This window comes from Leuciscus leuciscus (assembly GCF_965113295.1).
Source record: "Leuciscus leuciscus genome assembly, chromosome: 9".
Lineage (NCBI taxonomy): Eukaryota > Metazoa > Chordata > Actinopteri > Cypriniformes > Leuciscidae > Leuciscus > Leuciscus leuciscus.
Genome location: NC_138733.1, coordinates 8,275,441 through 8,302,041, shown reverse-complemented (window position 1 = coordinate 8,302,041; position 26,601 = coordinate 8,275,441). Strand labels below are relative to the sequence as shown.

The 26,601-nt window shown below is 38.9% G+C and overlaps 2 protein-coding genes across 7 annotated transcripts in view; one reads left to right on the top strand and one right to left on the bottom strand.

Annotated features, from left to right (window-relative positions):
- LOC309506326 (uncharacterized protein) overlaps positions 1-26,601 on the top strand; it is a 231,390-nt gene that overhangs the window by 99,531 nt on the left and 105,258 nt on the right. For 2 of the 6 annotated variants that reach the window (XM_082180168.1, XM_082180169.1), the window contains exon 2: positions 19,483-19,731. In XM_082180168.1, the coding sequence (XP_082036294.1) occupies positions 19,647-19,731 (85 nt within the window). In that variant the 5' untranslated portion in view covers positions 19,483-19,646. Of the gene's footprint in view, positions 1-15,743; positions 16,906-19,482; positions 19,732-19,989; positions 24,863-26,601 lie in introns of those variants that run through there. The other 4 variants (XR_014208703.1, XM_082180167.1, XM_082180159.1 and 1 more) reach the window with 4 other exon arrangements.
- On the bottom strand, positions 1,852-3,000 carry LOC309505777 (putative inhibitor of apoptosis; the record flags this gene model as incomplete). The annotated part of the gene is made up of 1 exon (XM_082179236.1): positions 1,852-3,000. The coding sequence occupies one exon, from the start codon at positions 2,998-3,000 to the stop codon at positions 2,116-2,118; it is 885 nt and encodes a 294-aa protein (XP_082035362.1). The 3' UTR covers positions 1,852-2,115.

Below are 26,601 nucleotides of genomic sequence, written 5' to 3'. Positions count from 1 at the left end.
ATGTAGAAATATTATGCTGGCGTCGTTGTGGAAGGTTGTTAGGCTGTTGAACGTCACCATCTGTTAAAAAATGAGCAATTAAATACACAACCAAAACCATGTAAACATTATAGTAAAGCTAATTGAAGATTGAGAAACATATTGACTACTAACAAAGTAAATTATACATCTTTCCTACGTTTGATATTCTTTTTTCAGATTTTTTTCACTATGGACTTGATCCTTTTTAATGCTGTTTTCTCTCCATATTTATTCTGTAGTTCCTCTACTGTGTCTTCCAACTTCCCTGTTGTTCTTCTCCAGCTGTGCTAACCAAAGACAAACAGTTAGAAGAATAAAATGTATGTACAATAGCAAAAATAAAGTTGGTCATTAGTTGTTAGGGTTAGATACACCTGTAGACACATTCATACACCCGTTCGCCTGGTTTCATTTAGCATACACCAGAGTTCAAACATTCACTTTTTCAAAGGCCGAAAGATTGCGCGGTCAAAATTTCTCTTTTTAACATAAGAGTTAAAAAAAGGTACATGAGTCACGACGCATTGCATTATGCACCTGACCTGCCGGCTGATGAAGTATTTATTACATCAAGAAAAATGGATGAATACATTTATTAGATTTATTTAATAATATTACCAGTTCCATATTATCTTTATTAAAAAATAAGACAATAAATGATTTTATTTTTTAAATTTGACTGCATTCTTTACTTTTTGATTTATGAATTATAACAGACTGATGGGAAAAACATTATTTTGCAGTTACTTTTTTAAAATTTGTTTTATTATTCAACTATTTCTTTCTTTTTGTTAGTTTTTATTAGTTGTAATTTTATATAAACATTTAACTTTTAAAATAAAGGTTTTACAACAACATCACCATCTTCTGTTATATTTGGGCCTCCATGCTCATCTACTGTACAGTATATGATATTGGTGAAGGGGGCCCGCATGAATATATTTTTTAGGGGGCCCCCCGAATTCTCTAGCTACGGCCCTGTTCACATCGCATCGTAAGCGCATAATATCACCTGCTCAAGAACTTCTTGACGAGTTTCTTCTGTATTAAACAGCGAATCTTCTCAGTCAGATCGTCGCAAGATCTCAGGAATCCTCTCACACTGCTCGTGGTCACGCGCTCCATCGCTAACGATTCAAACTTCCATAAAGCGAGCCAAAACAGCAGCGCGGAGATGTGACGTCACGTGTCGAGCAGGCGCTCCTAAAAAGCACATCTTTGCATTTCTTCTGAAACAACAATTTTTAACATCACTAGCGCAACACTTATCGTATTGCCGGGTGTGATTGTAATGTTTTGTATGGCGTTTTCTTTACACTCTCCCCGGATATCTGTTTCCTACAGTTAGCTGTAATGTTAGTGAACTCTAGGTCTTCTCTTTGTTCATATACGACAGTATTCGCATGAATTGGCTTGATTTGATCAAATTATGTTTTAAACCATCATCTTCACTTGAGTGAACACCATCATCTTCACACTTCACTATATTATATACCGTCCTATATACCGTTATACCGTCCTAGTTTTTAAATAGCGCTAAAATGTATATTTTAACCCTTTATGCGGATATGCCGCACAAGGTTCTCTGTTCTCTGGTTCTATGTTTTTAAAAATAAAGACAAGGATGCCTCTTTCTATAAGCGACCCTCAAAATCTGTGCATACAACAAAACACGTGTAGGTGTACGATGATTTATCAGAAAATTACTTTTGTTTGAAGAAAAACTTAAATCAGCTGGTGCTTGATAACTATTGAAGTTATATTGAAGTTATGAATTCGGTAATGATGCGTTTAATGCGATATTGATTTTAATTTTAACTCAATACTCAAAACATCTTGTTGGTCAAATTAACTTAAAGCCTGCGCAAAATTATTCTTAAAGCACATTAACTTAAAGCATGCGCATCCTAGCTACTTTCTAAAAGTTTGTTACAGAACTTATGGTGAACAATTCACCCATATGTTTTAAACGTGTAATGTTTAATCTGATTTTGTTACTGGATTGAGTGAAGATAATAAACTTCTCCTTTGTTTTTATTATTTATTAAGTTAAATCTAAAAACTGTTGTTACTTGGATGATAAATATCTTCGTTTTATGATAGGAAAGTACGGACAGCGCCTTTGACCAAGCCTCTACATATGGGGCACTTGCTCAGAGAAGGCGCACATTCTTTGCACACAACTAGGTGACCACAGGGGATGAAGACAATGTTCACTTCCTTATCCATGCAAACTTTGCATGTGCGCTCCTCTTGAAGTCTTCTTAACTGTTCCTCCATAGACAAGTCTGAAAGATCTTGACTCGGGGATGCTGCTTCATTTGTCTGGGTCACCAGGCCATGCTCAAATTCCATCTCTAAAGCAGACTTCACCACAGGATTGTTCTCTTGTTCTCTCACAAATTCTCTTGAGTCGCTGTCTCCATTAGTCAATAGCTGTTCAAATAGTCTTGGAAATCTTGCTTGAATCTGATGAACAAACTCTTGGCCCTTTTCTTGCAAGAGGTATTCACATCTTGGAAACCACTTGGCATGTTCTACCCATGGATCATCACCAGACTCCCAACATCCGAGTCCACCATCGCAACAAAAGCACTTCACGTCATCATTACGACCAACATAGTAAAAACCAGCCATAGCCAATTGGTCTGGTCGAACAGTTATTCTTGAGGGCCAGTAGACAAATGTGAGCAACCTTTCTTCACACTGTTGCATTGCCGATACATTGAAAAGGCTAGATAAAGGTACATTATCTGCACGGTCACCTCGAACGAAGCGGCAGTTGGGGTAATGCCTCTGGTGTTCTGATACTGCACGATCTCCCGGTTCCCAGTTGTTAAGCTGGCCTCCACAACTGAAGCAAGCCACTCTGTCGCCCTGACCAAGGTAGTAGAAACCAGCTTTGGCAAGCTCGGCCGGAGCTACTGGTGCAAGAGTCCAATTCTGAAAGGTGTCAAGGCGTTCCTGTTCCCGACGCATGCCAGGATATGTCTCACCAGCGCCCTCCGGCTTGTCACAATCCTGGCATGCGTCGGGAACAGGAACGCCTTGACACCTTTCAGAATTGGACTCTTGCACCAGTAGCTCCGGCCGAGCTTGCCAAAGCTGGTTTCTACTACCTTGGTCAGGGCGACAGAGTGGCTTGCTTCAGTTGTGGAGGCCAGCTTAACAACTGGGAACCGGGAGATCGTGCAGTATCAGAACACCAGAGGCATTACCCCAACTGCCGCTTCGTTCGAGGTGACCGTGCAGATAATGTACCTTTATCTAGCCTTTTCAATGTATCGGCAATGCAACAGTGTGAAGAAAGGTTGCTCACATTTGTCTACTGGCCCTCAAGAATAACTGTTCGACCAGACCAATTGGCTATGGCTGGTTTTTACTATGTTGGTCGTAATGATGACGTGAAGTGCTTTTGTTGCGATGGTGGACTCGGATGTTGGGAGTCTGGTGATGATCCATGGGTAGAACATGCCAAGTGGTTTCCAAGATGTGAATACCTCTTGCAAGAAAAGGGCCAAGAGTTTGTTCATCAGATTCAAGCAAGATTTCCAAGACTATTTGAACAGCTATTGACTAATGGAGACAGCGACTCAAGAGAATTTGTGAGAGAACAAGAGAACAATCCTGTGGTGAAGTCTGCTTTAGAGATGGAATTTGAGCATGGCCTGGTGACCCAGACAAATGAAGCAGCATCCCCGAGTCAAGATCTTTCAGACTTGTCTATGGAGGAACAGTTAAGAAGACTTCAAGAGGAGCGCACATGCAAAGTTTGCATGGATAAGGAAGTGAACATTGTCTTCATCCCCTGTGGTCACCTAGTTGTGTGCAAAGAATGTGCGCCTTCTCTGAGCAAGTGCCCCATATGTAGAGGCTTGGTCAAAGGCGCTGTCCGTACTTTCCTATCATAAAACGAAGATATTTATCATCCAAGTAACAACAGTTTTTAGATTTAACTTAATAAATAATAAAAACAAAGGAGAAGTTTATTATCTTCACTCAATCCAGTAACAAAATCAGATTAAACATTACACGTTTAAAACATATGGGTGAATTGTTCACCATAAGTTCTGTAACAAACTTTTAGAAAGTAGCTAGGATGCGCATGCTTTAAGTTAATGTGCTTTAAGAATAATTTTGCGCAGGCTTTAAGTTAATTTGACCAACAAGATGTTTTGAGTATTGAGTTAAAATTAAAATCAATATCGCATTAAACGCATCATTACCGAATTCATAACTTCAATATAACTTCAATAGTTATCAAGCACCAGCTGATTTAAGTTTTTCTTCAAACAAAAGTAATTTTCTGATAAATCATCGTACACCTACACGTGTTTTGTTGTATGCACAGATTTTGAGGGTCGCTTATAGAAAGAGGCATCCTTGTCTTTATTTTTAAAAACATAGAACCAGAGAACAGAGAACCTTGTGCGGCATATCCGCATAAAGGGTTAAAATATACATTTTAGCGCTATTTAAAAACTAGGACGGTATAACGGTATATAGGACGGTATATAATATAGTGAAGTGTGAAGATGATGGTGTTCACTCAAGTGAAGATGATGGTTTAAAACATAATTTGATCAAATCAAGCCAATTCATGCGAATACTGTCGTATATGAACAAAGAGAAGACCTAGAGTTCACTAACATTACAGCTAACTGTAGGAAACAGATATCCGGGGAGAGTGTAAAGAAAACGCCATACAAAACATTACAATCACACCCGGCAATACGATAAGTGTTGCGCTAGTGATGTTAAAAATTGTTGTTTCAGAAGAAATGCAAAGATGTGCTTTTTAGGAGCGCCTGCTCGACACGTGACGTCACATCTCCGCGCTGCTGTTTTGGCTCGCTTTATGGAAGTTTGAATCGTTAGCGATGGAGCGCGTGACCACGAGCAGTGTGAGAGGATTCCTGAGATCTTGCGACGATCTGACTGAGAAGATTCGCTGTTTAATACAGAAGAAACTCGTCAAGAAGTTCTTGAGCAGGTGATATTATGCGCTTACGATGCGATGTGAACAGGGCCGTAGCTAGAGAATTCGGGGGGCCCCCTAAAAAATATATTCATGCGGGCCCCCTTCACCAATATCATATACTGTACAGTAGATGAGCATGGAGGCCCAAATATAACAGAAGATGGTGATGTTGTTGTAAAACCTTTATTTTAAAAGTTAAATGTTTATATAAAATTACAACTAATAAAAACTAACAAAAAGAAAGAAATAGTTGAATAATAAAACAAATTTTAAAAAAGTAACTGCAAAATAATGTTTTTCCCATCAGTCTGTTATAATTCATAAATCAAAAAGTAAAGAATGCAGTCAAATTTAAAAAATAAAATCATTTATTGTCTTATTTTTTAATAAAGATAATATGGAACTGGTAATATTATTAAATAAATCTAATAAATGTATTCATCCATTTTTCTTGATGTAATAAATACTTCATCAGCCGGCAGGTCAGGTGCATAATGCAATGCGTCGTGACTCATGTACCTTTTTTTAACTCTTATGTTAAAAAGAGAAATTTTGACCGCGCAATCTTTCGGCCTTTGAAAAAGTGAATGTTTGAACTCTGGTGTATGCTAAATGAAACCAGGCGAACGGGTGTATGAATGTGTCTACAGGTGTATCTAACCCTAACAACTAATGACCAACTTTATTTTTGCTATTGTACATACATTTTATTCTTCTAACTGTTTGTCTTTGGTTAGCACAGCTGGAGAAGAACAACAGGGAAGTTGGAAGACACAGTAGAGGAACTACAGAATAAATATGGAGAGAAAACAGCATTAAAAAGGATCAAGTCCATAGTGAAAAAAATCTGAAAAAAGAATATCAAACGTAGGAAAGATGTATAATTTACTTTGTTAGTAGTCAATATGTTTCTCAATCTTCAATTAGCTTTACTATAATGTTTACATGGTTTTGGTTGTGTATTTAATTGCTCATTTTTTAACAGATGGTGACGTTCAACAGCCTAACAACCTTCCACAACGACGCCAGCATAATATTTCTACATCATTCGGACAGCCATTAATTCAGAACCCTAATCAGCTTAACTTAACAATTGCCCAGAAGAATGGTGGGACAATAGTTACTACAATCATGGTAGAAAACACAATATATGGTGATGTTAACATCGGTGCGGTGAGTGTCTGATAATTTAAGAAACAGTTGCTTTTACAAACAAATAAGAAATTATTTGTGTATGTTATATATATTTATTTATGTATATTTTTGTTTTGTTTTTTAAAGTTAGTCCATAGGGTGTGGAACTTTGCACAACTATTTACACACATACTGTTTTTGACACCTAGTGATTGTGAACATTCCTTTTTTTTTTTCTTTTTTTTTTTTTTTCTTTTTTTTTCTTTTTTAATAATACATCTCTTTCATTTTGTGCCGGATGTTAAAAGATAAAGGTATTAGTTAATAACAATTAAAAACTTTAAATCAACATGAAGCCATAATATTAATCAATAAAATATGGTTAAATTACAGTACAATGACTTCCATAATATTTTATTTTATTTTATTTACAAAGTTGTGCGTCGTGAGTGAGACCTCGCAAAGATTACACCAATATTAGATTTCTTGTTGCGTGGTCGCACTATTTGCCAGAAGCTTAGTCATCAACATCTAAACTAAACATTATCATGGTTTAGTTGTATTTTAAAACACTTTCTTTTTTTTCATTTTTTTTCATTTTTCAGGTTGATATTTGTAGAAATAAGCAAAATACATTTATAAAAACAAGTTAATGGCCTTGTGTCAGAACACAACAGGTCTTTTTATTGTAACTTTGAAAAGTGTAATACAGTATTTGATTTTTACAAATACCTAAACCAATGGGCCTAAGCCGTTGACCCCTGAAGTTATGACTTCTGAAGGCCTCTCATGTGTAGATTCGCTCGTTTAAATTTTTTATTTTATTAGCTAAAATCATTGTCTGTATTCATAAAATATGTCCTCATGGGTGTAAAATGACCTCTGCCAATGATCTGACTTATCCTCGTAAGCGAAACATTTCTTATCTTTATTTACATGGGGCGGGTAAGTCCAAGGAGGCTTCCGTGTCGTTCCGCCATCTTGAAACACTATAATACCAGAGAGGGACGAAAAGCGCTAGCCTAACTCAACACGTTTCATCATCAACACTAGTATAGTCATCAGCACATTCAAAAGGACCATCAAAATAGTGTTACATTAAAACTGACAAAAATTGTAATTGTGAATTTAGTAATAATTATAACAAAAAGTTTACATTAAAATTGACTATGCGTCATAATTATGAGATGAAAAGTTTAAATGATGATGTACTAAAATTGAAATTATGATAAAGTAAATATTCCATAGTGAAATTTTCTGAATTCTATATAATTGTATTTGTGAAAATGTTTCAGTACTGAAACAGCATTTATGAGTTTTTACATATCTTCTGCTTGTTTCTGCAGTTCGTGTAGGCCTCTAAGCCTATAAATTACTAAAAATGATTATTGAATAACTTGAATTTTGTTGACAATGTAAAAAAAAATTGACTTTCCATACCGGGAGTTGAACCCGGGCAGCCTGGATGAAAACCAGGAATCCTAACCGCTAGACCATATGGGAGGCACTGCACGGTACAATATAATGCTGGATCATACTTATGCCGAGCCACAGGAGAAGGAATCCTCGTGGCCAAAAAGCAAAAATGTAATTTATCGGGATGTATATAAATATCGGGATAGCTTCTCCCAGGTGGAAAGAGCTAATGAAGGAGAAAGACTTTGAAAGGGAAGTTGTCTGCTTTCTTCTCGACGGGTGAGTCAAAGTTACGGTCTAAATTACAAGCTTTTTTCATTGCTTGCTTGTGTAAATCATTATATTGGCAGCATAACAGTAGAACATGTACAATTAAACTCGATGAAGTGCTATTGGAAGACATGTTGTCATAGATTCTTGACACATAACGGCTACCGCAGTTGCAACACGCAGTTGCAAAAAGCGAGGCGCTAGAGAGCACTATTTGTTTAAATGCAGAATACAATTTCACCGCTAGATGGGAGAAATTATTTTGGGAGAACTAACTTGTAGTAGGGTCTTTAAAAAAAAAAAAAAAAAATCTCCACAATTGAGGAGGTCAAAGGGCATGCTTCCTGCTATAGCTCTACCCAAAGTCTGTTCATGCGACCACCAGACAGATTTTAAACACCGGATTTAAACTTCTACATATATTTTGAGTAGATAACCGATAGTATATTCTCAGTAAAGGGTTTCACCTTGTGTGTTTCCACACTGATTAAGGATAGTTCGGGAGATACAAGTAAAAATGATCTTATACGATCTTATACTTATACTTTGAATTAAGACGAGTAAAATTAAATATTCGCTCAAGACAAACTTTACTTATCACACATCGCGTCTCTGAAATTGTGTGGTGATTTTCCAAATGATACAAACTAAGTCTAAATAAGAGCAACGTGGAGTCCTTGGATTTCTTAAAACAACATAACAACAACAACAACAACAAAAACATTGTGACAAACTTTGACAACATGTTTCATGTTGTATGGACAAAAATACTGTTTGAAATATTTTTTTATAAATAAGATCTAAGCATAATTTTTGCTTTTATTTAAATCTAAAGTTTTTGAACAGACGCCGTTTAGTAAAAAGAAGTCTTCTAAGAAGATAAATAGAAGATATGATTTTAATAAAACTTTAAAGATTTGATTTAAACAGTCTTTTAAATTTAAAATATCTAATTTATAAGGTTATGCTTTTAAATGAATTTAGTATAAAACTCTGGATGTACTCTGGAACGCAGACTAGATTTACTGTGACATTGCCCCCCCCGAGGCTCATCTGGTCAACTATTTGCTTTTTGGATTGTTTTTTATCGTTGCATAAAGAACTACTTCGCCTCTCTGGAAATGTAAGGTGTTTTTATTTATATATTTATTTAGCTAAAACTTTGTTTACATTTTTTAAATACATTTTAGTAACATATGTTATTATTCATTGGTTATATATTTATTAATAATTTAATTTAAAATAGAGATTTTTTAGAACCGCGTGTGTGCGCACACAACACAGCTTAGAAATTATATTAAATTATTTATTTTATAGTTTTCTGCGATGGTCGTGTTTAGGTGTACGGGATAGAATATGCAATATTCTATGGATTCTATTGAAAGCCCCCAACATAAAAATAGAAACCCCCGCATGGACAAACAATTATGATTGACTAAGTACAGTTTTTCAACCATCTAAAGTTTTTTGAACAGACATTGTTTAATAACAATGATACTTTAGGTTACCGTTAAACAAAATCATTAGAGTAATCTTTTAAAAGATAAATAGAAGATGCGTATGTATTCAAACTTTAAAGATTTTTAGGATTATATTTTGAAATAAATTTAGTATGAACAAAACTTTGTCTCTGGAAATGCGTTAGCAGACTAACATTACGTACGCTCTGACATGATGCACAGAGGCCCCTCTGAGTCAAAGAACGACAGACGGAGCTGAGAGAGAGAGAGAGAGAGAGAGAGAGAGAGAGAGAGAACCACTCTGTGATTTTATATTATATTATAAGCAATTTATTTATATACTTTTAAAGAACAGAATGTTTTTCAACTTTAGTTAAATTAGCAATATAATTATTTAAATTTATAAAGAACGGAATGTTTTATGTAATATAATTTTTATTCTTTTGTTTATCTAAAACAATTGGATCAATAAGATATTTATTTTATAAGCATTTCATTATATACTTTTATAAAGAACTGAATGGTTTTCAACTTTAGTTAAATTACCAAGATAACCATTTTATTTTATACACTTATAAAGAACGGGAGGTTTTATGTAATATGATTTTTATTGTTTTGTTTATCTAAAACTGAATTAAATGGTTTCAGTAGATTTTTAGTAAGATATTATTGTATATTATTTGTGTGAAATATAAAACATGATTAGGGCAACTCTCTTTTTCTCACTTTCACTGTTACCTCAGGAATGTGGAGGGGATCATGTCAGAGGACGCGCGCGCAAACACAAACCAACACACACACACACACACACACACACTACTCTGGCTGGTGAGGCATTCAGGAAAAACAGTCTTTTTCTTCTCACTTTTCCAAAGGGGGACACAATGATCTGGAATGCGGAGGAGATGCTGACACATATCCTAACAGCGCCTTCAAACTTTCTGTCATACACATGATCTAGGGTTAAAAAGGTTAAATGGCAAAAGCTTCTGTCAAAATCACATGATCTAGGGCTAAAAAGGTTCAAATAGGGCAAAAGCTTCTGTCAAACCCACATGATCAAAGCAAGGTCAATAGGGCAAACCATAACAACATATGCCGGATAGACACCGGAAGGTCAACCTGTCAAAACACATGATCGAAGGGATAGGAAGGGGCAATAGGTCAAAACTAACTGTCAAAACCACATGATCGATGGATAGGAAGGGTCAATAGGTCAATCCATAACAATAGTGACCGGAAGGGCAACCGGAAAGGTCAACCGGAAGGTCAATGACAACCGGAAGCCATCAATCATTTTGACACATGGTGTCCCATATATACTACTATCATCTAATTAAGTTCCTTTTGTTTGCTCTGTGTATTTAGACCCTGTGTTCTCCCTCAGTCTTCTCTGTTCTCGTTAATGTTAAGTGTGGTTTTGTCATTAAAGACCTTTATTATCGTTCTCCTTCATGCTGTTTCCACCACCACATTACGCAACAGCTGGATTCATATGGATTAGTTTTACAATCTCTTTATGAACTTTTTTGAAGCAACAAAGTGGTTATTGCATAGCTGTTAATGGAGGGACAGAAAGCTCTCAGATTTCATTCAAGCCAAATAATAAAAGATGTGGGGCAGTGGTGATATCTTGGGAACTACTCTCATTGGAACAGACACAGATATTTTGGGGATATTTAATTTAATTTGATCAATCAATAAATTCCTCTTGAAACAAACTTTGTTGTATTATTTTAATTTAATACTGTGAAGCTGCTTTGATACAATCTGTATTGTGAAAAGCGCTATACAAATATACTTGACTTGACTTGATAAGTATCTGTATAAGTAAGGAATAATTGACGATAGGCCTTTGAATTATTAGAAAACAATGCACACCTTAGTTGGTAATGTTACACCTTGGATGTAGCCTAGAAATCTAGACGCACCCTAGCGGCAGCAAAATTATTTTGCAGCCAGGGTGGGTCTAGCAACTCTCAATAGACCTTTTTGCTGCAAAAACCTAAATTGGGTCAGGCCAATCACGTCGTGTATAGAGTAGGTGGGGGCGGGCTTAACATATGACGACAGAGTTGTGACGGTTCCTGCCACTTGAAAACAAAGAATGACGGCTGCTGCGGATGGAGAACAGCGGTCTTTCGAATTGGCTTTGGCCGCGACTCTGGAGGACTTGGAGTTAAGTTTTTATTTGAGAAAAGAACAAAGAACGGCACTTAAGTCATTCTTAAAAAAAGGAAGATGTGTTCGTAGTTTTGTCGGCCAGATTTAAAAGTTGAATCTATCAACTAACGTTAGCTCCGCTGTTGGGAAAACGCTCTGGTTGGTTGAAGCGCTGTCCTATTGTGTGCAGAGGGAATTTGAAAGACAGCCGTTTATCCCACCCATCAGATTGACCGTGTCTATGGTGAGTTGCCAGACTAAACATCTTGATGTACGTCTGGCTTGCCAGGCTACCTTGGATGTGCATTATTTTCTAATAATTCAATGGACTGGAGTCAAATATTCCACTTATAATATGGTTAGCACACCTCAAGACATTTGTCAGGTTGTTTTCAGATTAAGCTTGTATGAATTACCTCAGTCTGTGTCTCTCTCGACAGTGTTCGGCAGCATCATCTCTACTAATAGCGAAAGTGTAAGTTTATCTGTTTCAAGAACAGCGCTGATATTACCCCACTAGTGAGAAATGTCATGCAGCTTTTAAGTTGTTAAACTATTTTACTGATAATATCGTCAGAGCAGCGCTGACAACACATTTCTGTGCGAGAGTGTGTGTCCGTACTGTATGTGTGGGAGAGAGAGCGGGAGAAAGAGCATGCGCCTTCTGTACATAACAAAACCTATTTTTGTGGCCAAAAAATCATGGAAATAATTTGTCGTTTTTATCCTATTGTTTAATATGGGTGTGTTCACACTTGGCATGTTTGGTTTGATCAAAACAAACCCTGGTGGGATTGTTCAGTTAGTGCGTTTCATTTGAACAAGTGAGAACGCTGCCATCTGAACCCTGGTGCCACCAAACAAGCGGACCAAGACACTGAACACAGAGAGAGAGAGATCCCCAAATTCCCAGGTTCCAGTGAGAGTAGTTCCCGAGTCCGTTCCAGTGAGAGTAGTTCCCTAGTCCGTTCCAGTGAAAGTAGTTCCTGAGTCTGTTCCAATGAGAGTAGTTCCCAAGTCTGTTCCAGTGAGAGTTGTTCCCGAGTCCGATCCAGTGAGAGAAGATTCTCGAATCAGTTCCAGTGAGAGAAGTTCCAGAGTCCGTTCCAGTGAGAGCAGATCTTAGAGCTTAGCCCAGAGATTGGGTGGGAAGGGTTATACGTTTGTTATATGTTGTGACAAGAGTTTCACTCAGTTTCCACACCTGAAATCACATGAGCGAGTTCATACTGGAGAGAAGCCGTACTACTGTGTGAGAAGAGCTTTACACGTTTATCAATCCTTCAAACTCATATTAAAAAATGTTCTAAGTGAGCAACATTTGTTCCCTTTCGAGAATGGTCACTTCGTATTGCGTAGCTAATATGCAGTTGAGAAACTCCTTTCCTCGAGAATATTGAAGCCTATAATTTAAAACGTAGTGCAGCTGCACAGCGAACACCAGCAGAGCTACAAGCTCGCCCATTGGCTGTGCTGAGGCAACTGCACATCCTATGGCGAGGCGGCTGAGGCGAACCAATCAGGCAGCTTGGCGCCAAGCACATCAGAGCCCGCCAGAATGGGCGTGGCTTATAGCTATAAAAGCCCATCTATTTCACCATAACAACAGATTTAATCTCCTTCAGCAACCTTCACGTCACTGCCTCCGTCGAAACAAGCCTTCTAAGCTAGAACGAGCCTTCATACAGCGGACAGCGCCTTCTTCACTCTGCTAGAAGACGTTCTTCTTCTGTCGCCGTTCTTCTGTGGCCATCCGGTGATCAATCGCTATTTCCTTTTTCACTACAAATACTGCGTGTTCACCGTTGCAACACACAGTCTAAAAGAGAAATTTCCAGAGAATACGAGCGTTGTTGCAAATGCCTCGTTCTCTCTGCGCCTCACTCTCTCTGCGCCCCGTGTGGATGCCATCTGCACAAGTCGGACGGGCACATGGAGTGCGCCAGATGCCTGGAACTGGCCCACGCTGAAGCTGCGCTCTCTGCCGGAAGCTGCTCTCTGTGCAAGAGCATGTCCATCTCCATGCTGCGGACGCGGCTAGCCCTCTTCAAGGAAGATGGCGACACCGCTCCTCACGTTCTTCCTTTTCCCGCCCTACTCGGACCGCGGAAAAAGAAGCGCCGCAGCCAACGGCAGCCAGAACGCCAGCAGGCCCCCCATCACAAACCAGCGCCTTTTTTCCCTGAGGTACACAAAGAGTTCACAAAGTCATGGCGTGGCCCTTACTCAGCGCGCGCAAGCTCTTCCACTTCCGCAACACTCTCCTCTGTTGACGCCGCTGCAGAAAAGGGATACGAGAAGCTGCCTCCACTCGAAGAGGCTGTCACCGCCCATCTCTGCCCGCCCACTGCTGCTGGATGGAGAACTAGAGCAGTTCACCTATCCAAGCCCTGCCGAAACACTTCAGCCCTCGCTGGATGCGCCTATTCCGCTTCCGGCCAGTCTGCTTCGGCCCTGCACACCATGGAGGTGCTGCAAGTTTTCCAGGCTAAGCTTCTCCAGGCTATGGACGAGTCTTGCCAGGATCCTGAGTCGTTTAAAGACCTACACAGCGCCAGGAACTTAGCACTGTGCGCTACAAAGTCCATCGCTCAGGCTATCGCCAGAGGTATGGCTAACCTGATTGTGCTCGAGTGCCATCTTTGGTTAAACCTCCCGGACATCAAAGAAGCGGACATGACGGTGTTTCTCGACACGCCAGTCTCCAGCAGCGGCCTCTTCGGCCCAGCTGTTAAGGGATTCTCGGAGCGCTTCACCGAAGCACAGTAGTCGTCACAAGCTATGCGGCACTTCCTGCCTAAACGCCCCAGCTCAGCCTCGAGCCGCCCTAAGAGAACACCGCCTCCTCAGCTAGCAAAGCCAGCGCCTCGGGTTTCTCAGCCCTGCCCTGCGGCTGACACCCATCACCGCTCACGGCCAGCTAAGCGCTATCCGCACCCGAAGCGTCCTGCCGCAGTCTCCAGGCCCTCTTCCGCTCCACGGACCTGGCCCTCCATCCCACCCCCGGGTCCGCCTCCGCTCCACCACCCTCCTGGACTGTTTGATCAGCGATCAGGACTATTTTCAAACTCAAAAATTTCCAGTGAAATTTCTATCTTTTTTTGGACTTCTCAGAGGAGTCTGATTATATCAGTATCAGAGTACAAATACCTCGGTATTATTATCGATAACACATAATATAATAATATCTGAGGCAAAAACTCAAGAAAAAATTACGATTTTATTTTAGAAACAAGTGATTACTTTTTATTTAATACGAGGAAGAAACTAGTGTCTGCTACTTTTTTGGACTATGGGGATGTAGTGTATCAGCACACTCCCTCTTATCTTCTTGTCTCTCTGGATGCTTTGTACCGTTGCTCTGAGATTCATAACAGATTGTAGATTTTAAACACACCATTGTGATCTATACATAATGGTTGGTTGGCCTTCGTTGAATATTAGAAGAAAAATGCACTGGTATTTGTTGATTTATAAAGCTGTATTGGGTTATCTGCCCTCTTATCTTTGCTGTTTTATTAAACAGAAACTGCCTGGCAATTACTCATTACGCTCTGAATCAAATTGCAATCTGTGTGTGCCTTTTGCCAGAACCGAGCTTGGTAAAACCTCTTGCCGCAATATGCCGCAGCCTCAGAATGGAATCTTCTCCAGACTGAGATGAAGTTAAAAAATTTGGTGTCTTGTAGTCAATTAAAATTTTTAGTGAGTAATCTTCAGAGTAAATTAATGGTGTTTAAATGTTTTAACCAGTTGGATGTTTTATGTTTATATTTATTTATGTATTACATTTTTTTTATTGTATGTCTTAACTTTGATGTATAACTGTCTATTTAAACTCAGCTGCCTATCTTGGGCAGGGCACTGCTGTAAAAGTCAAGTCAGTCAAGTCATCTTCATTTATATAGCCTAGCGCTTTTAACAATGTAGATTGTTTCAAAGCAGCTTTACAGAGATAAGCGTATAATTTATGGTAACAGAGATTGTTTTGGCTTTATAGCAGTTCTTTAATAAAGTTATTTTCCAGCTAAAGTTAGTTTTGATTGATTCGCTTCCGTCGCAACGATCATTTGTTATTAAATTAGGGGCCGCTAAGACGACACCATTCTCTCTAGTCTCTACACAGACGCGAACCCGTGAGAAACGCTGATGGCGTTCACATGCGCATTAAGAATTGGTTCTATAGTTATGTGCGTTTGAATATATGTGCGCAGGTTTGTAATTCCCTACAAACCAAGCCTAAACAAAGTACTGGTCTTTATTTTTTATTTTAATTTAATTTAATTTAATTTTGTCACTTCGGGGTAGATACGCGAAACTAATTTTCCCGACAACACTTTATCTGTAGAGTGGTAAAGGGATCCTCCATAGTGAGAGACTAGTTGGCACTTCAGCACTGCATTGTCATTGGGTCCAGGCGAAGGTCCTTCGTGAGATCTGGATACGGCCTGGATCCGGCAGGCTGCAGGAAAACCTCGGGATAAACAAAGACACTAAAATTAGCGTAGATGCCATTCTACTTATGATGTAACAAGTACATCAGGATTTATGGGAAGTGTTCCTGGTTCCGGCTGACCTAATCTATGCAGCCTAACATTGAATTATAGAAGTCTATAATGTATTATGTGAATGCTAGGTCAAAGAGATGTGTAAAAGAGCTTTTAATCTCAGTGAGTTTTCTTTCCTGATTAAATAAAGGTTTAAATGGATTTTGTTGTTTTCATGAAACTGTTGGCTGACAATAAATCACGTTTAACACTGAGGTCTAATCTAATTCACCAAGATCCACTCACTTTAAAGTTTCTGGCCTCGCCACTGTATATCTGCATGTATTCAAAAGAAGACCCTATAATTAGGCTGCAATTGTATAATAAGAGAGACATGTAGAAAAACAATACTGTAACTGTAACTGAGTGAAGGTGAATATATTGTTGAATAAATATATTATATATATTATTATTGAGCATTAATAATTATTATAATAGTGGATTTGGTCCATTACAGAGCGGAGATATGATTTACTGAATGCGTCCCCTTTAAGAAATATGACGCTCGATGGTGTTTTAAGCCCCCAATGGCTCGAGGCAGCTCAACCTTAAACCTACCCATCCCCTCGCTGCCTGGAAGGCGCCGTTGGGGGCTTAAAACACCAAACACCAAATAGGACACCGCGCGCACTGAGCATGCGCAGAAGAGAGAAGCGCGAGAGCCTCTCTATAGTTTTGTTTTCTCTCTTCTCTCTTTTTCTTTTTGTTGTCTCTTTTGACACTAAAATGAATGCAACAGTCGAACACGTGAAAAGAGAGAAGCGCGCGAGAAACAAAAGACGAGCGTGAAACTTTCACCAGTTGAAGCTGAAAGTGACGCTGTTAACGATCGTGAATGAAGGACAAATGTGGAATATTTTCTCTGGATGTCGTATATTTCCAGTCTGCAGGTCAGAGATGTTATATTTATCATGTTAGAATTTATATTTGTGTTGCCTAAATGTACATTGTTCTTAGTGTAACATACAGATAATTAAATCATTAGTTTTGATCAGCCACTAACTTTATTCAGTCTGTAACGTTACTCTGTACATATGTGTATGATTTCTGTTTTCTTTGTTAAATTCCTGTTTAATTCATATATGATTAGAATAATTTAACCTGTGACTTGTTCCATCCTTATAAAATCTGGAGTCACATAAAAATGAACAATCTTCATATAGAGCCGTTTAAAATGCTACTAATATATAACCATATCAAAATGCTCTATATTTCTTAAATCAAGCACACATGGTCATTTAATTTAAGAACTGTAATTATTACAGTATTTCAGTATAAAATCGAATTTGGCAGATCAGGGGCCTCATTTATAAACGTTGCGTAAGCACAAAAGAAGGCGTACACCGCTCTCTACGCAATAATTGGTATTTATAAAAAGCAAACTTGACGGGAAAATGTGCGGTCCTTCACGCAAACTCTGACCCAGGCGTACGCACAAAAACGGGTGAAATGAGAAATGGCGACACCGTCGGCAGATGGAAGAAACCATAGACAGTATATAAACTGGACACAGCGACCCCATTGGATTCAACGGAGACAAGTGAAGTCAATTAGAAGCTCTTACTTCCTGATGGTCGAGCGTACTGCGCAGACTCAAACTGAGCTTGACGACGTAGATGTGACGTGAGCAACCCGTCTGTCTTCTAGTGGCTGTGCCAAGAGAAATCTGAATCATTCCCTTCCGAAACTTGCAGAGACGGAGATCGTGAGTAGGAGGTGTCCATGAGCTAGGAGCAGGAGAAACTTTTGCTAAGTATATCATTAATTTGTCATATTGCCTTCACGTCCCCCCGATTGCCCGCGAGCCTCTCCTCCTGTCCATACGGTAATCTCTCTATTGTGCGACAGAGAGTCACGTGGTTATGACGCAATCGTTAGCCTATTTTTACAAAAACTGCTTCTACGGGGCCATAACGTAAGATACAAGGTAATGGAGCCTTTTATACATTTTCGTGTTTCTTTAGAAATAAATAATGGACAAATGGAGTCTTTAAACGCCTCAGATGTAAAGTTATTCGCTGTCAAAGTGACGCCAAAATGAATGGGAGTCAATGGAATGCTAATAGCAGGTGATGGTCCGCTAATCAATGGCGGCACCAGGGGAAGCTTCAAAATAATATGAAACGGAGATGTTTACTGGCATAGCATATTTACGTCCAAAGGCACAGCAGATTTGTGCTTTTTGCCGTACATGTTGAAGAATACAGGATCGAAGTGCGCATGCGCAACATGAGTTTTTCGCTTGTCGTCTGCAATGAATGGACAGTAAAAGCACTGCTTATTCTACCATTTGTTTTGAATTTGATTATGCGTAACCGCTACATTTGTCATCATAACGTCTAAACAATTGGAATAACACACATATTGCATATATAAATAACAAGAATAAACAGTAAAAATACAAATACAAGTTTATTATTTAATAAACATTTTTATTTGTTTATTTTGGCAGGGTAGGCCGTGCCTAGTTTGCCTACCCAGACCGCACGTCACTGATATTTGCAAATAGAAAAGTGAAATATGTTCTGCAATAATATTGGCATGTTATGCAGTGTCCCCTTTCCCCCACTCGTGGCAGACACACTCTGGCGATGGAGCGCTAGACGCTTTTTTGCATCGACTTTGATGTCCGACCATTTCTTTTTTATTTCGGCCACGGTCGAGGTTGTGAGGCTGCAGCATTAACGGCGTCTGCAACCTTTTGCCACTCAAGTGCCTTTTTGGCATTAGTAATGCCCACAATGTGCCCTCCAAACAACATTTTACTCCTCTTTTCCACCTCGCCAACGATAATTTCTACTTCACTTTGAGTGAAGTTACGTTTCTTGGTTTTCCTCTCTGTGTTTGCCATGATTTCGCAATCGATGAATATTAACTTGTGGGCGTTTCACGGACTATTTATGGGCAACTATGGGCGTGACATGAAGCCGCAAAAGCTGCGCTACATTTAGAATTGATTGTGATTTATTAAGGGAAAACTGCGTAGGATGTGCGTGCGCACGGATTTATAAATCCGAATATTTCTGTGCGTACGCACGTCCTATGTTTCATCCGTACGCCACTTCTGACGCAAATCTTACGCAAAGTTTTATAAATGAGGCCCCAGGTGTCCCTGACAACAATTCACCAATATATGGTGAATTATTCTGGAATACATTTAAATGATCATAATCTTGTATTGTACTTTTTATCCACATTTTGATGGTCAAGTGTTAGATTATTTCCTTTTGTGCCTTAATCGATGGTTGATTTCTGTCGTCTTATGTTATAGGCTATTTCTGATTAGTTTAGATATTAATTGAATAATAGAACCTGTTTCATCCTTATTATATCCTGGGTTACATAAAAATTATCAACCTACTGTTGTTTTATATGCTACTAATATGTGACCACTGAAATGCTCTATATTTGAACTACATTAAAGGCACCATATGTGGTTTTGCTGTTAAAGTAATCCAGTATAAATTCAGCTTATCTTTGATTTTTCCAGATCTGGTCCTGTGGGCGTCAGTATCACACAGTGATCACAGTTCACACCTGCAGTGAAGCCCCTCACACAACAATTCACCAATAAATACTGGGAATATTCCCATCATCCTACAAGAGAAGGACAAACTCCAGGAGTAGCAGCTGAAATCTGTGTGACTGTTAAAGATGGAGTTTATTAAAGAGGAGATTGAAGACATGAGTGATCTAGAACCATCCCGAATAAAACATGAAGATATTGAGGAACAAATAGGTTGGTGTCCATTCTTGATTCTTCATTGTTGACTGCTTTAGTAGCTCTTAAAAATATGGTGACAAATGATAGAGAAATGCATCTAAATGATCATAACCCAGTTTTAATCACTTTAACAAGTGAATGACAGAACCGAACTTTGCACATTAAAGATACTTTATACAGACAGGTGTCTTGTTTTCTACTTGCTAAGTGTTTTTTAATTCTCACATTTAACCTCATTGAATTGATTCTAACTGCTTAATATGTTTATTTTAGACCAGATGGAAGTGAAAGAGCAAAGAAAGAAACTAAATGACGTAAAGAAACACTGTGACTTACAAACTCAAGGAACAAAAGCCAATAAGCTGCACTCCTGCTTTCAATGTGGAAAGAGTTTTTCACGGTTGAACAGTTTTAAACAGCACCAGAAAACACATGATGAAGTGAAAGATCATGTGTGTTGTGACTGTGGGAAGAGCTTTACTACAGCTGGCAATCTGAAACAGCACCAAAGAATTCATACTGGAGAAAGACCTTACAAGTGCTCAGTTTGTGACAAGAGCTTTACTCGGTCTGGACACCTGAAAGAACACGAGCGAGTTCATACTGGAGAGAAGCCGTACCACTGTACTCAGTGTGAGAAGATTTTCAGAGATTCAAACAGTTTAAAAGATCATCTGCGCGTTCACTCTGGGGAAAAGCCATTTAACTGTGATCAGTGTGGAACAAAGTTCATTTTGTCAAAACATCTGAAATGTCACATGATCGTTCATTCAGATGAGAGGCCATATGTGTGTTCTCTCTGTGGAAAGAGTTTTTCACGGCTGAACAGTTTTAAACTGCACCAGAAAACACATAATGGAGTGAAAGATCGTGTGTGTTGTGACTGTGGGAAGAGCTTTACTAGAGATGAATATCTGAAACGGCACCAAAGAATTCATACTGGAGAAAAACCTTACAAGTGCTCATATTGTGACAAGAGTTTCACTCAGTCTGGATACCTGAAAGTTCACGAGCGAGTTCATACTGGAGAAAAGCCGTACTACTGCACTCAGTGTGAGAAGAGTTTTAAACATTTATCAAGCCTTCACGCACATGTGAAAAAATTTTTTAAGTGAGCAACATTCGTTTTCATGTCAAATACATTAAAGTAAATTGAGATAAAATATGGAGTTTTTCATAAAAACACTATATCATCTAGATTCATTTGGTTAATTTGGTGAAAAGCTTGGTTACCTAGAAAGACTTAAAGGGTTAGTTCACCCAAAAGAAAAAATCTGTCATTAATTATTCACCCTCATTGTAGTTCCAAACCTGTAAGACTTTCGTTCATCTTCAAAACACAAATGAAGATCATTTTGATTAAACCTGAGAGCCTAATTTCAATCTGTTCATCATTTAAAGCTACTGTGTCTCTTCAGAAAATGTTTGACTAAACCGCTGGATTCATATGGATTATTTTTACGACCTCTTTATGAACTTTTTTGAAGTAGCAAAGTGGTTATTGCATAGCTGTTAATAGCTTTATAATGGCAGTGAATGGCTGTTTCTGTTTTGAAGTCCATAAAAGTCCATCTATCCATGATGAAAGTGCTTCATGCATCTCCGGGGGTTAATAAAGGCCTTCTGAAGCGCAGCGATGTGTTTGTCTAAGAAAAATATCCATATTTAAGACTTTATAAAGTAAAATAACTAGCTTCCGGCTAAACGAACATACGGATTCCACTTAAATATAAAGCGCAACTTATGCGAGTAATGCGATGTACTGCTGATATTTACCACGCCATGACGTACTACGCGTTGCGCATACTGCGTATGGCCGTTTGGCCTGAAGCTAGCCTGGTTAAAACCATATGGAAGTAGAATAATGTCAAATGTTTTTGAAATAAAAAGCCTGTTGAATTGCACTACTTGAAAAAAAATAGGCATTGCATTAACCATGCTTGCATTTTAATGCATTGTATTTTTAGTGCTTACATTTTTATGGGCTGAAATTCAACATGGTTGAATATTTAAGCTGTGAATATTTCAATTAAAAACATTTCAAACACCTTTTCATTATTAAAAATTCAATAATCCATATTCACCTTTCATATTTCACTTCCAAAATATTCAAACTGTTTAAAAATACAACCAATAATATTCAACAGGCAATTTTCGGTCCATTTTATTTCGCTTTGCAAATTCGCTTCCACAAATTCAGTGGTTCAAATTCGACAGTAAATTCAACATTGACGTCCAGGAACTGCAGGAAAAGCAGTAGATTGCCGAGCATACTCTCCATCTGCTGCTAGTCTACCTCACCAGCAGATGGTGCAAAAGCGCGTGTTGAAGACCAGCAACAGTTAGAACAAGTCATTCATTACAGCAATGTAAGTGTATTTGTGATTATTATGACGGCTGTTTTATGTTAAATTCAGTGAATATGGATTATTGAATTTTTAATAATGAAAAGGTGTTTGAAATGTTTTTAATTGAAATATTCACAGCTTAAATATTCAACCATGTTGAATTTCAGCCCATAAAAATGCAAGCCCTAAAAATACAATGCGTTAAAATGCAAGCATGGTTAATGCAATGCCTATTTTTTTTTCAAGTAGTGCAATTCAACAGGCTTTTTATTTCAAAAACATTTGACATTATTCTACTTCCATAAAACCAGACCATTCTCAGTAGTAACTGAGTTATGGTCTGGCAAAGCTTCTTTAATAACTCATTTCCAAAGGGGCATCACCAACGGACGTCACTCAAATGCCTCTGGGCGCAATTGGATAGACCTAAAACCAATCAGAGCGATCATCATCGTGTAAAGCCATATGCTGCGTCCCAATTCGCCTAAGTTACACTACGCCATAAAAGTATGTACTATTTTTGTGAAGAAAATGTATTTACTTTTGAATGTGTAGCAAAAAAGTAGGCAAGCTTTGGGACATACTACTTCGTCATCTTTATCGGACGGATCTGTCGCGTGCATCCTGTCACGTAAACTGCCCTGTCAATCATCTTGTCACAGTTAAAATCCTCTATTAAATCTAATTTAATTTCCTACCGTTTCGGAGAGAAATGTAGTAGCACGTTCATCTGCCAGTGGGTCTTTCATGGAGACTGTCCTCATTTGTTTGCAATTTGAATATAATAATGCATTTAAAAGTTGGTGCGCTTCACCAACGGAGTGGACGTCGCTCAAATGCCTCTGGGCGCAATTGGATAGGCTAGACCTAAAACCAATCAGAGCGATCGTCATCGTGTAAATTCCGCCTCAACGTTTCTGATTGGAGCCGCGATTTCGACGGCATGGAAATGGGCTTGAATGAGCTCTTTGCTAGACTACTTGCAGAGCAAATCTAAATTTGGCAGAAGTTGTCTGGGTTTTCCCAGGCTAGCCTGAAGCTAGAATTTGACTTATAAACATGTTAATTATTAATATTTTTCTAACACAAACTCATAGCTTCGCTTCAGAAGGCCTTTATTTACCCCCCGGAGCAGTGTGGATCACTTTTATTATGGATAGATGCACTTTTATGGACTTCAAAACATAAACATCCATTCATTGCCATTATAATTCTGATTGTATCCGTCTATAAGAAGAATGTCATATAAACCTAGGATGTGTGTAAATCATGGGATAATTTTCATTTTTGGGTGAACTACTCCTTTAAGGGTGCTTTCACATGGGCAGTTTACTCGGGCTCAGAGCACAGCAAACGAGCCCAGTGTGAAAGAGGCAAAAACGGTAACTTCTCTGTAACCCAATGTAACTTCTATGTCTTTTGCGGCCCTGACAAGAACGTTGGTCTCCTTGGCTGTGAACCGCTCCTGGCGTGCGCCTGGCAAATCCGCCTTTATAATAGCAATCCGCCATGGAACAAGCACGCCTGCTCTTAAACGGAATGTGAGATGACGCTCTTATTGGTCGGGCGCAAGAGTCATTTATGCCATCGGTATAATAGCAACAGCGTCCAAAACCCACCCACAAAGTTACTTGCGTTTCACGCTTGATACTTGCGTTTCAGATCGGTAAAATAGGGCCCTAAATCTTTTTCAATTGGTAGACTCACCCACTAGGCCTGACTCGAAATCTCTGGAAAAATCTACTTTAATAGATCTTGTCATTACAAATGTCCCATATAAATACTCTTCAGTTTCTGTATTCGCAAATGATATCAGTGACCACTGTGTTGTGGCAGTAGTTAGAAATACTATTATATATTGTTCAGCTTCCTCTAAGCAGCAATCTGTGGCTTTTTTACAATCTGCTTTCGATATAATCCAAAATAGGTTTTGGGCCTTGAAGCTGGAAAATGCTAAATGCTAGAAAAAACTAAATGTATGTTATTTCAAACTCTAAAATTTCCAGTGAAATTTCAATCTTTTTTATGACTTCTCAGGGGAGTCTGATTACATCAGTATCAGAGTACAAATACCTCTGTATTATTATCGATAACATATCGAATATTTGAGACAAAAACTCAAAAAAAAAATCAGGATTTTATTTTAGAAACAAGTGATTACTTTTTATTTAATACGAGGAAGAAACTAGTGTCTGCTACTTTTTTTGACTATGGGGATGTAGTGTATCAGCACACTCCCTCTTATCTTCTTGTCTCTCTGGATGCTTTGTACCGGTGCTCTGAGATTCATAACAGATTGTAGATTTTTAACACACCATTGTGATGGCCTTCGTTGAATATTAGAAGAAAAATGTACTGGTATTTGTTGATTTATAAAGCTATATTGGGTTATCTGCCCTCTTATCTTTGCTGTTTTATTAAACAGAAACTGCCTGGCAATTACTCATTACGCTCTGAATCAATTACAATCTTTTGCCAGAACCGAGCTTGGTAAAACCTCTTGCTGCAATATGCCGCAGCCTCGGAATGGAATCTTCTCCAGACTGAGATGAAGTTAAAATATTTGGTGTCTTGTAGTCAATTTAAATTTGTATTAAGTAATCTTCAGAGTAAATTAATGGTGTGTAAATGTTTAACCAGTTGGATGTTTTATGTAAGTTTTTTTTTTTTGTATGTCGTAACTTTGATGTATAACTGTCTATTTAATCTCAGCTGCCTATCTTGACCAGGACACTGCTGTAAAAGAGATTTTAATCTCAGTGAGTTTTCTTTCCTGGTTAAATAAAGGTTTACATGGATTTTGTTGTTTTCATGAAACTTTTGGCTGACAATAAATCACGTTTAACATTGAGGTCTAATCTAATTCACCAAGATCCACTCACTTTAAAGTTTCTGGCCTCGCCACTGTATATCTGCATGTATTCAAAAGAAGATCCTATAATTAGGCTGCAATTGTATAATAAGCAATGTCGTAACATTGTTTTAAAAAGTGGGTGGGACAGGTGGAGTGGGACAGGTGAGGTGGGGGTTGCTAATACAATGATAAATCATATGTACAATAACATTACGATGTCCAGAAATCGATTTAAATAGTAGGCTACATGGGGTTTAATTTGTCATCTTATGAGATGTAGCCTAATATATGTTGTAAATAAATGCATAGATCCGCCTATTTAACCGACGTGTATCTTAATGGTCCAGTGGTAGAATTTTCGCCAACCGTGTCAGAGGTTCTGGGTTCTAATCTGCACTCGTGTAGTTTTTTTTTTCTCGTATAGTTTTTTTTTTTTTTTACCGATTTTATTCATCAGTGGTTGTATATCAAGCAGGGACACGTTTGTGTGCATTATGTTTTGTGATTTCACCAGAACGAATAGAGAGTATCCACGGCATGGGCGGCGCTAGGGAGGGGCTAGCAGGTGCTTCAGCACCCACAAGAAAAACCAAAGCACCCCGATAGCACCCACAAAAATAATTTCTGGTAGCAATTATATTCAGGCTGTATTCTATGGAAGCCCTGAACCGCATAAAAAAAAAAAAAGAAAACTTATCTTGTTATTTCGAGATATTAAGTCGTCATTTCAACATAATATCTCGTTATTTCGACATAATAAGCGGACATTCTAATCTGCATTAAGCCACATTAAGCGTTCTTATAATGGTTTTATATGGGAGGAAAATGCTTAACGTGTAATTAAAGGTTGTGTTCATATTCTGGGCTCATCTGATTTTTTGTACATAGCATAGCCTACTTTGTTATGATTTTAGTAACATAATGATTAATAAATGCACGCACAATTATCCGTGAACTTGATTTGAACAAATGCCTTTCAACTTGTGTGTGCAAAATTCAGAATTAAATGAATGTGCAGCAATTTGTACAAATAGAGAGTCTGTGTGTTGAAGTCCCCCAGTAAAACAACGGAGTCCCCAGTCGGAGCACTTTCCAGCACCCCTTCCAGAGACTCCAAGAAGGCCGGGTTCTCTGCACTGCCGTTTGGCCCGTAGGCACAAACGACAGTGAGAGACCTATCCCTGACCCGTAGGCGCAGGGAAACGACCCTCTCATTCACCGGGGTAAACTCCAACACATGGCAGCTGAGCTGGGGGGCTATAAGCAAACCCACACCAGCCCGCCGCCTCTCACCATGGGCAACTCAGAGTGGTGAAGAGTCCATCCTCTCTCAAGGAGTGTGGTTCCAGAGCCCAAGCTGTGCGTAGAGGTGATCCCGACTTTCTCTAGTTGGAACCTCTCAACCTCACGAACAATCTCAGGCTCCTTCCCCGCCAGCGAGGTGACGTTCCACGTCTCTAGAGCTAGTTTCCGTGTCCAAGGATCGGGTTGTCGAGGCCCCCGCCTTCGACTGCCGCCCGATCCTCTAAGCACCGGCCCCTTACGGTCCCTCCTGTAGGTGGTGAGCCCACGGGAAGGCGGCCCCAAGGTGGGGGGAGGCCCGGCCACCAGGCGCTTGCATACGAGCCCCAACCCCGGGCCTGGCTCCAGGGTGGGGCCCCGGCTGCGCCATACCGGGCGACG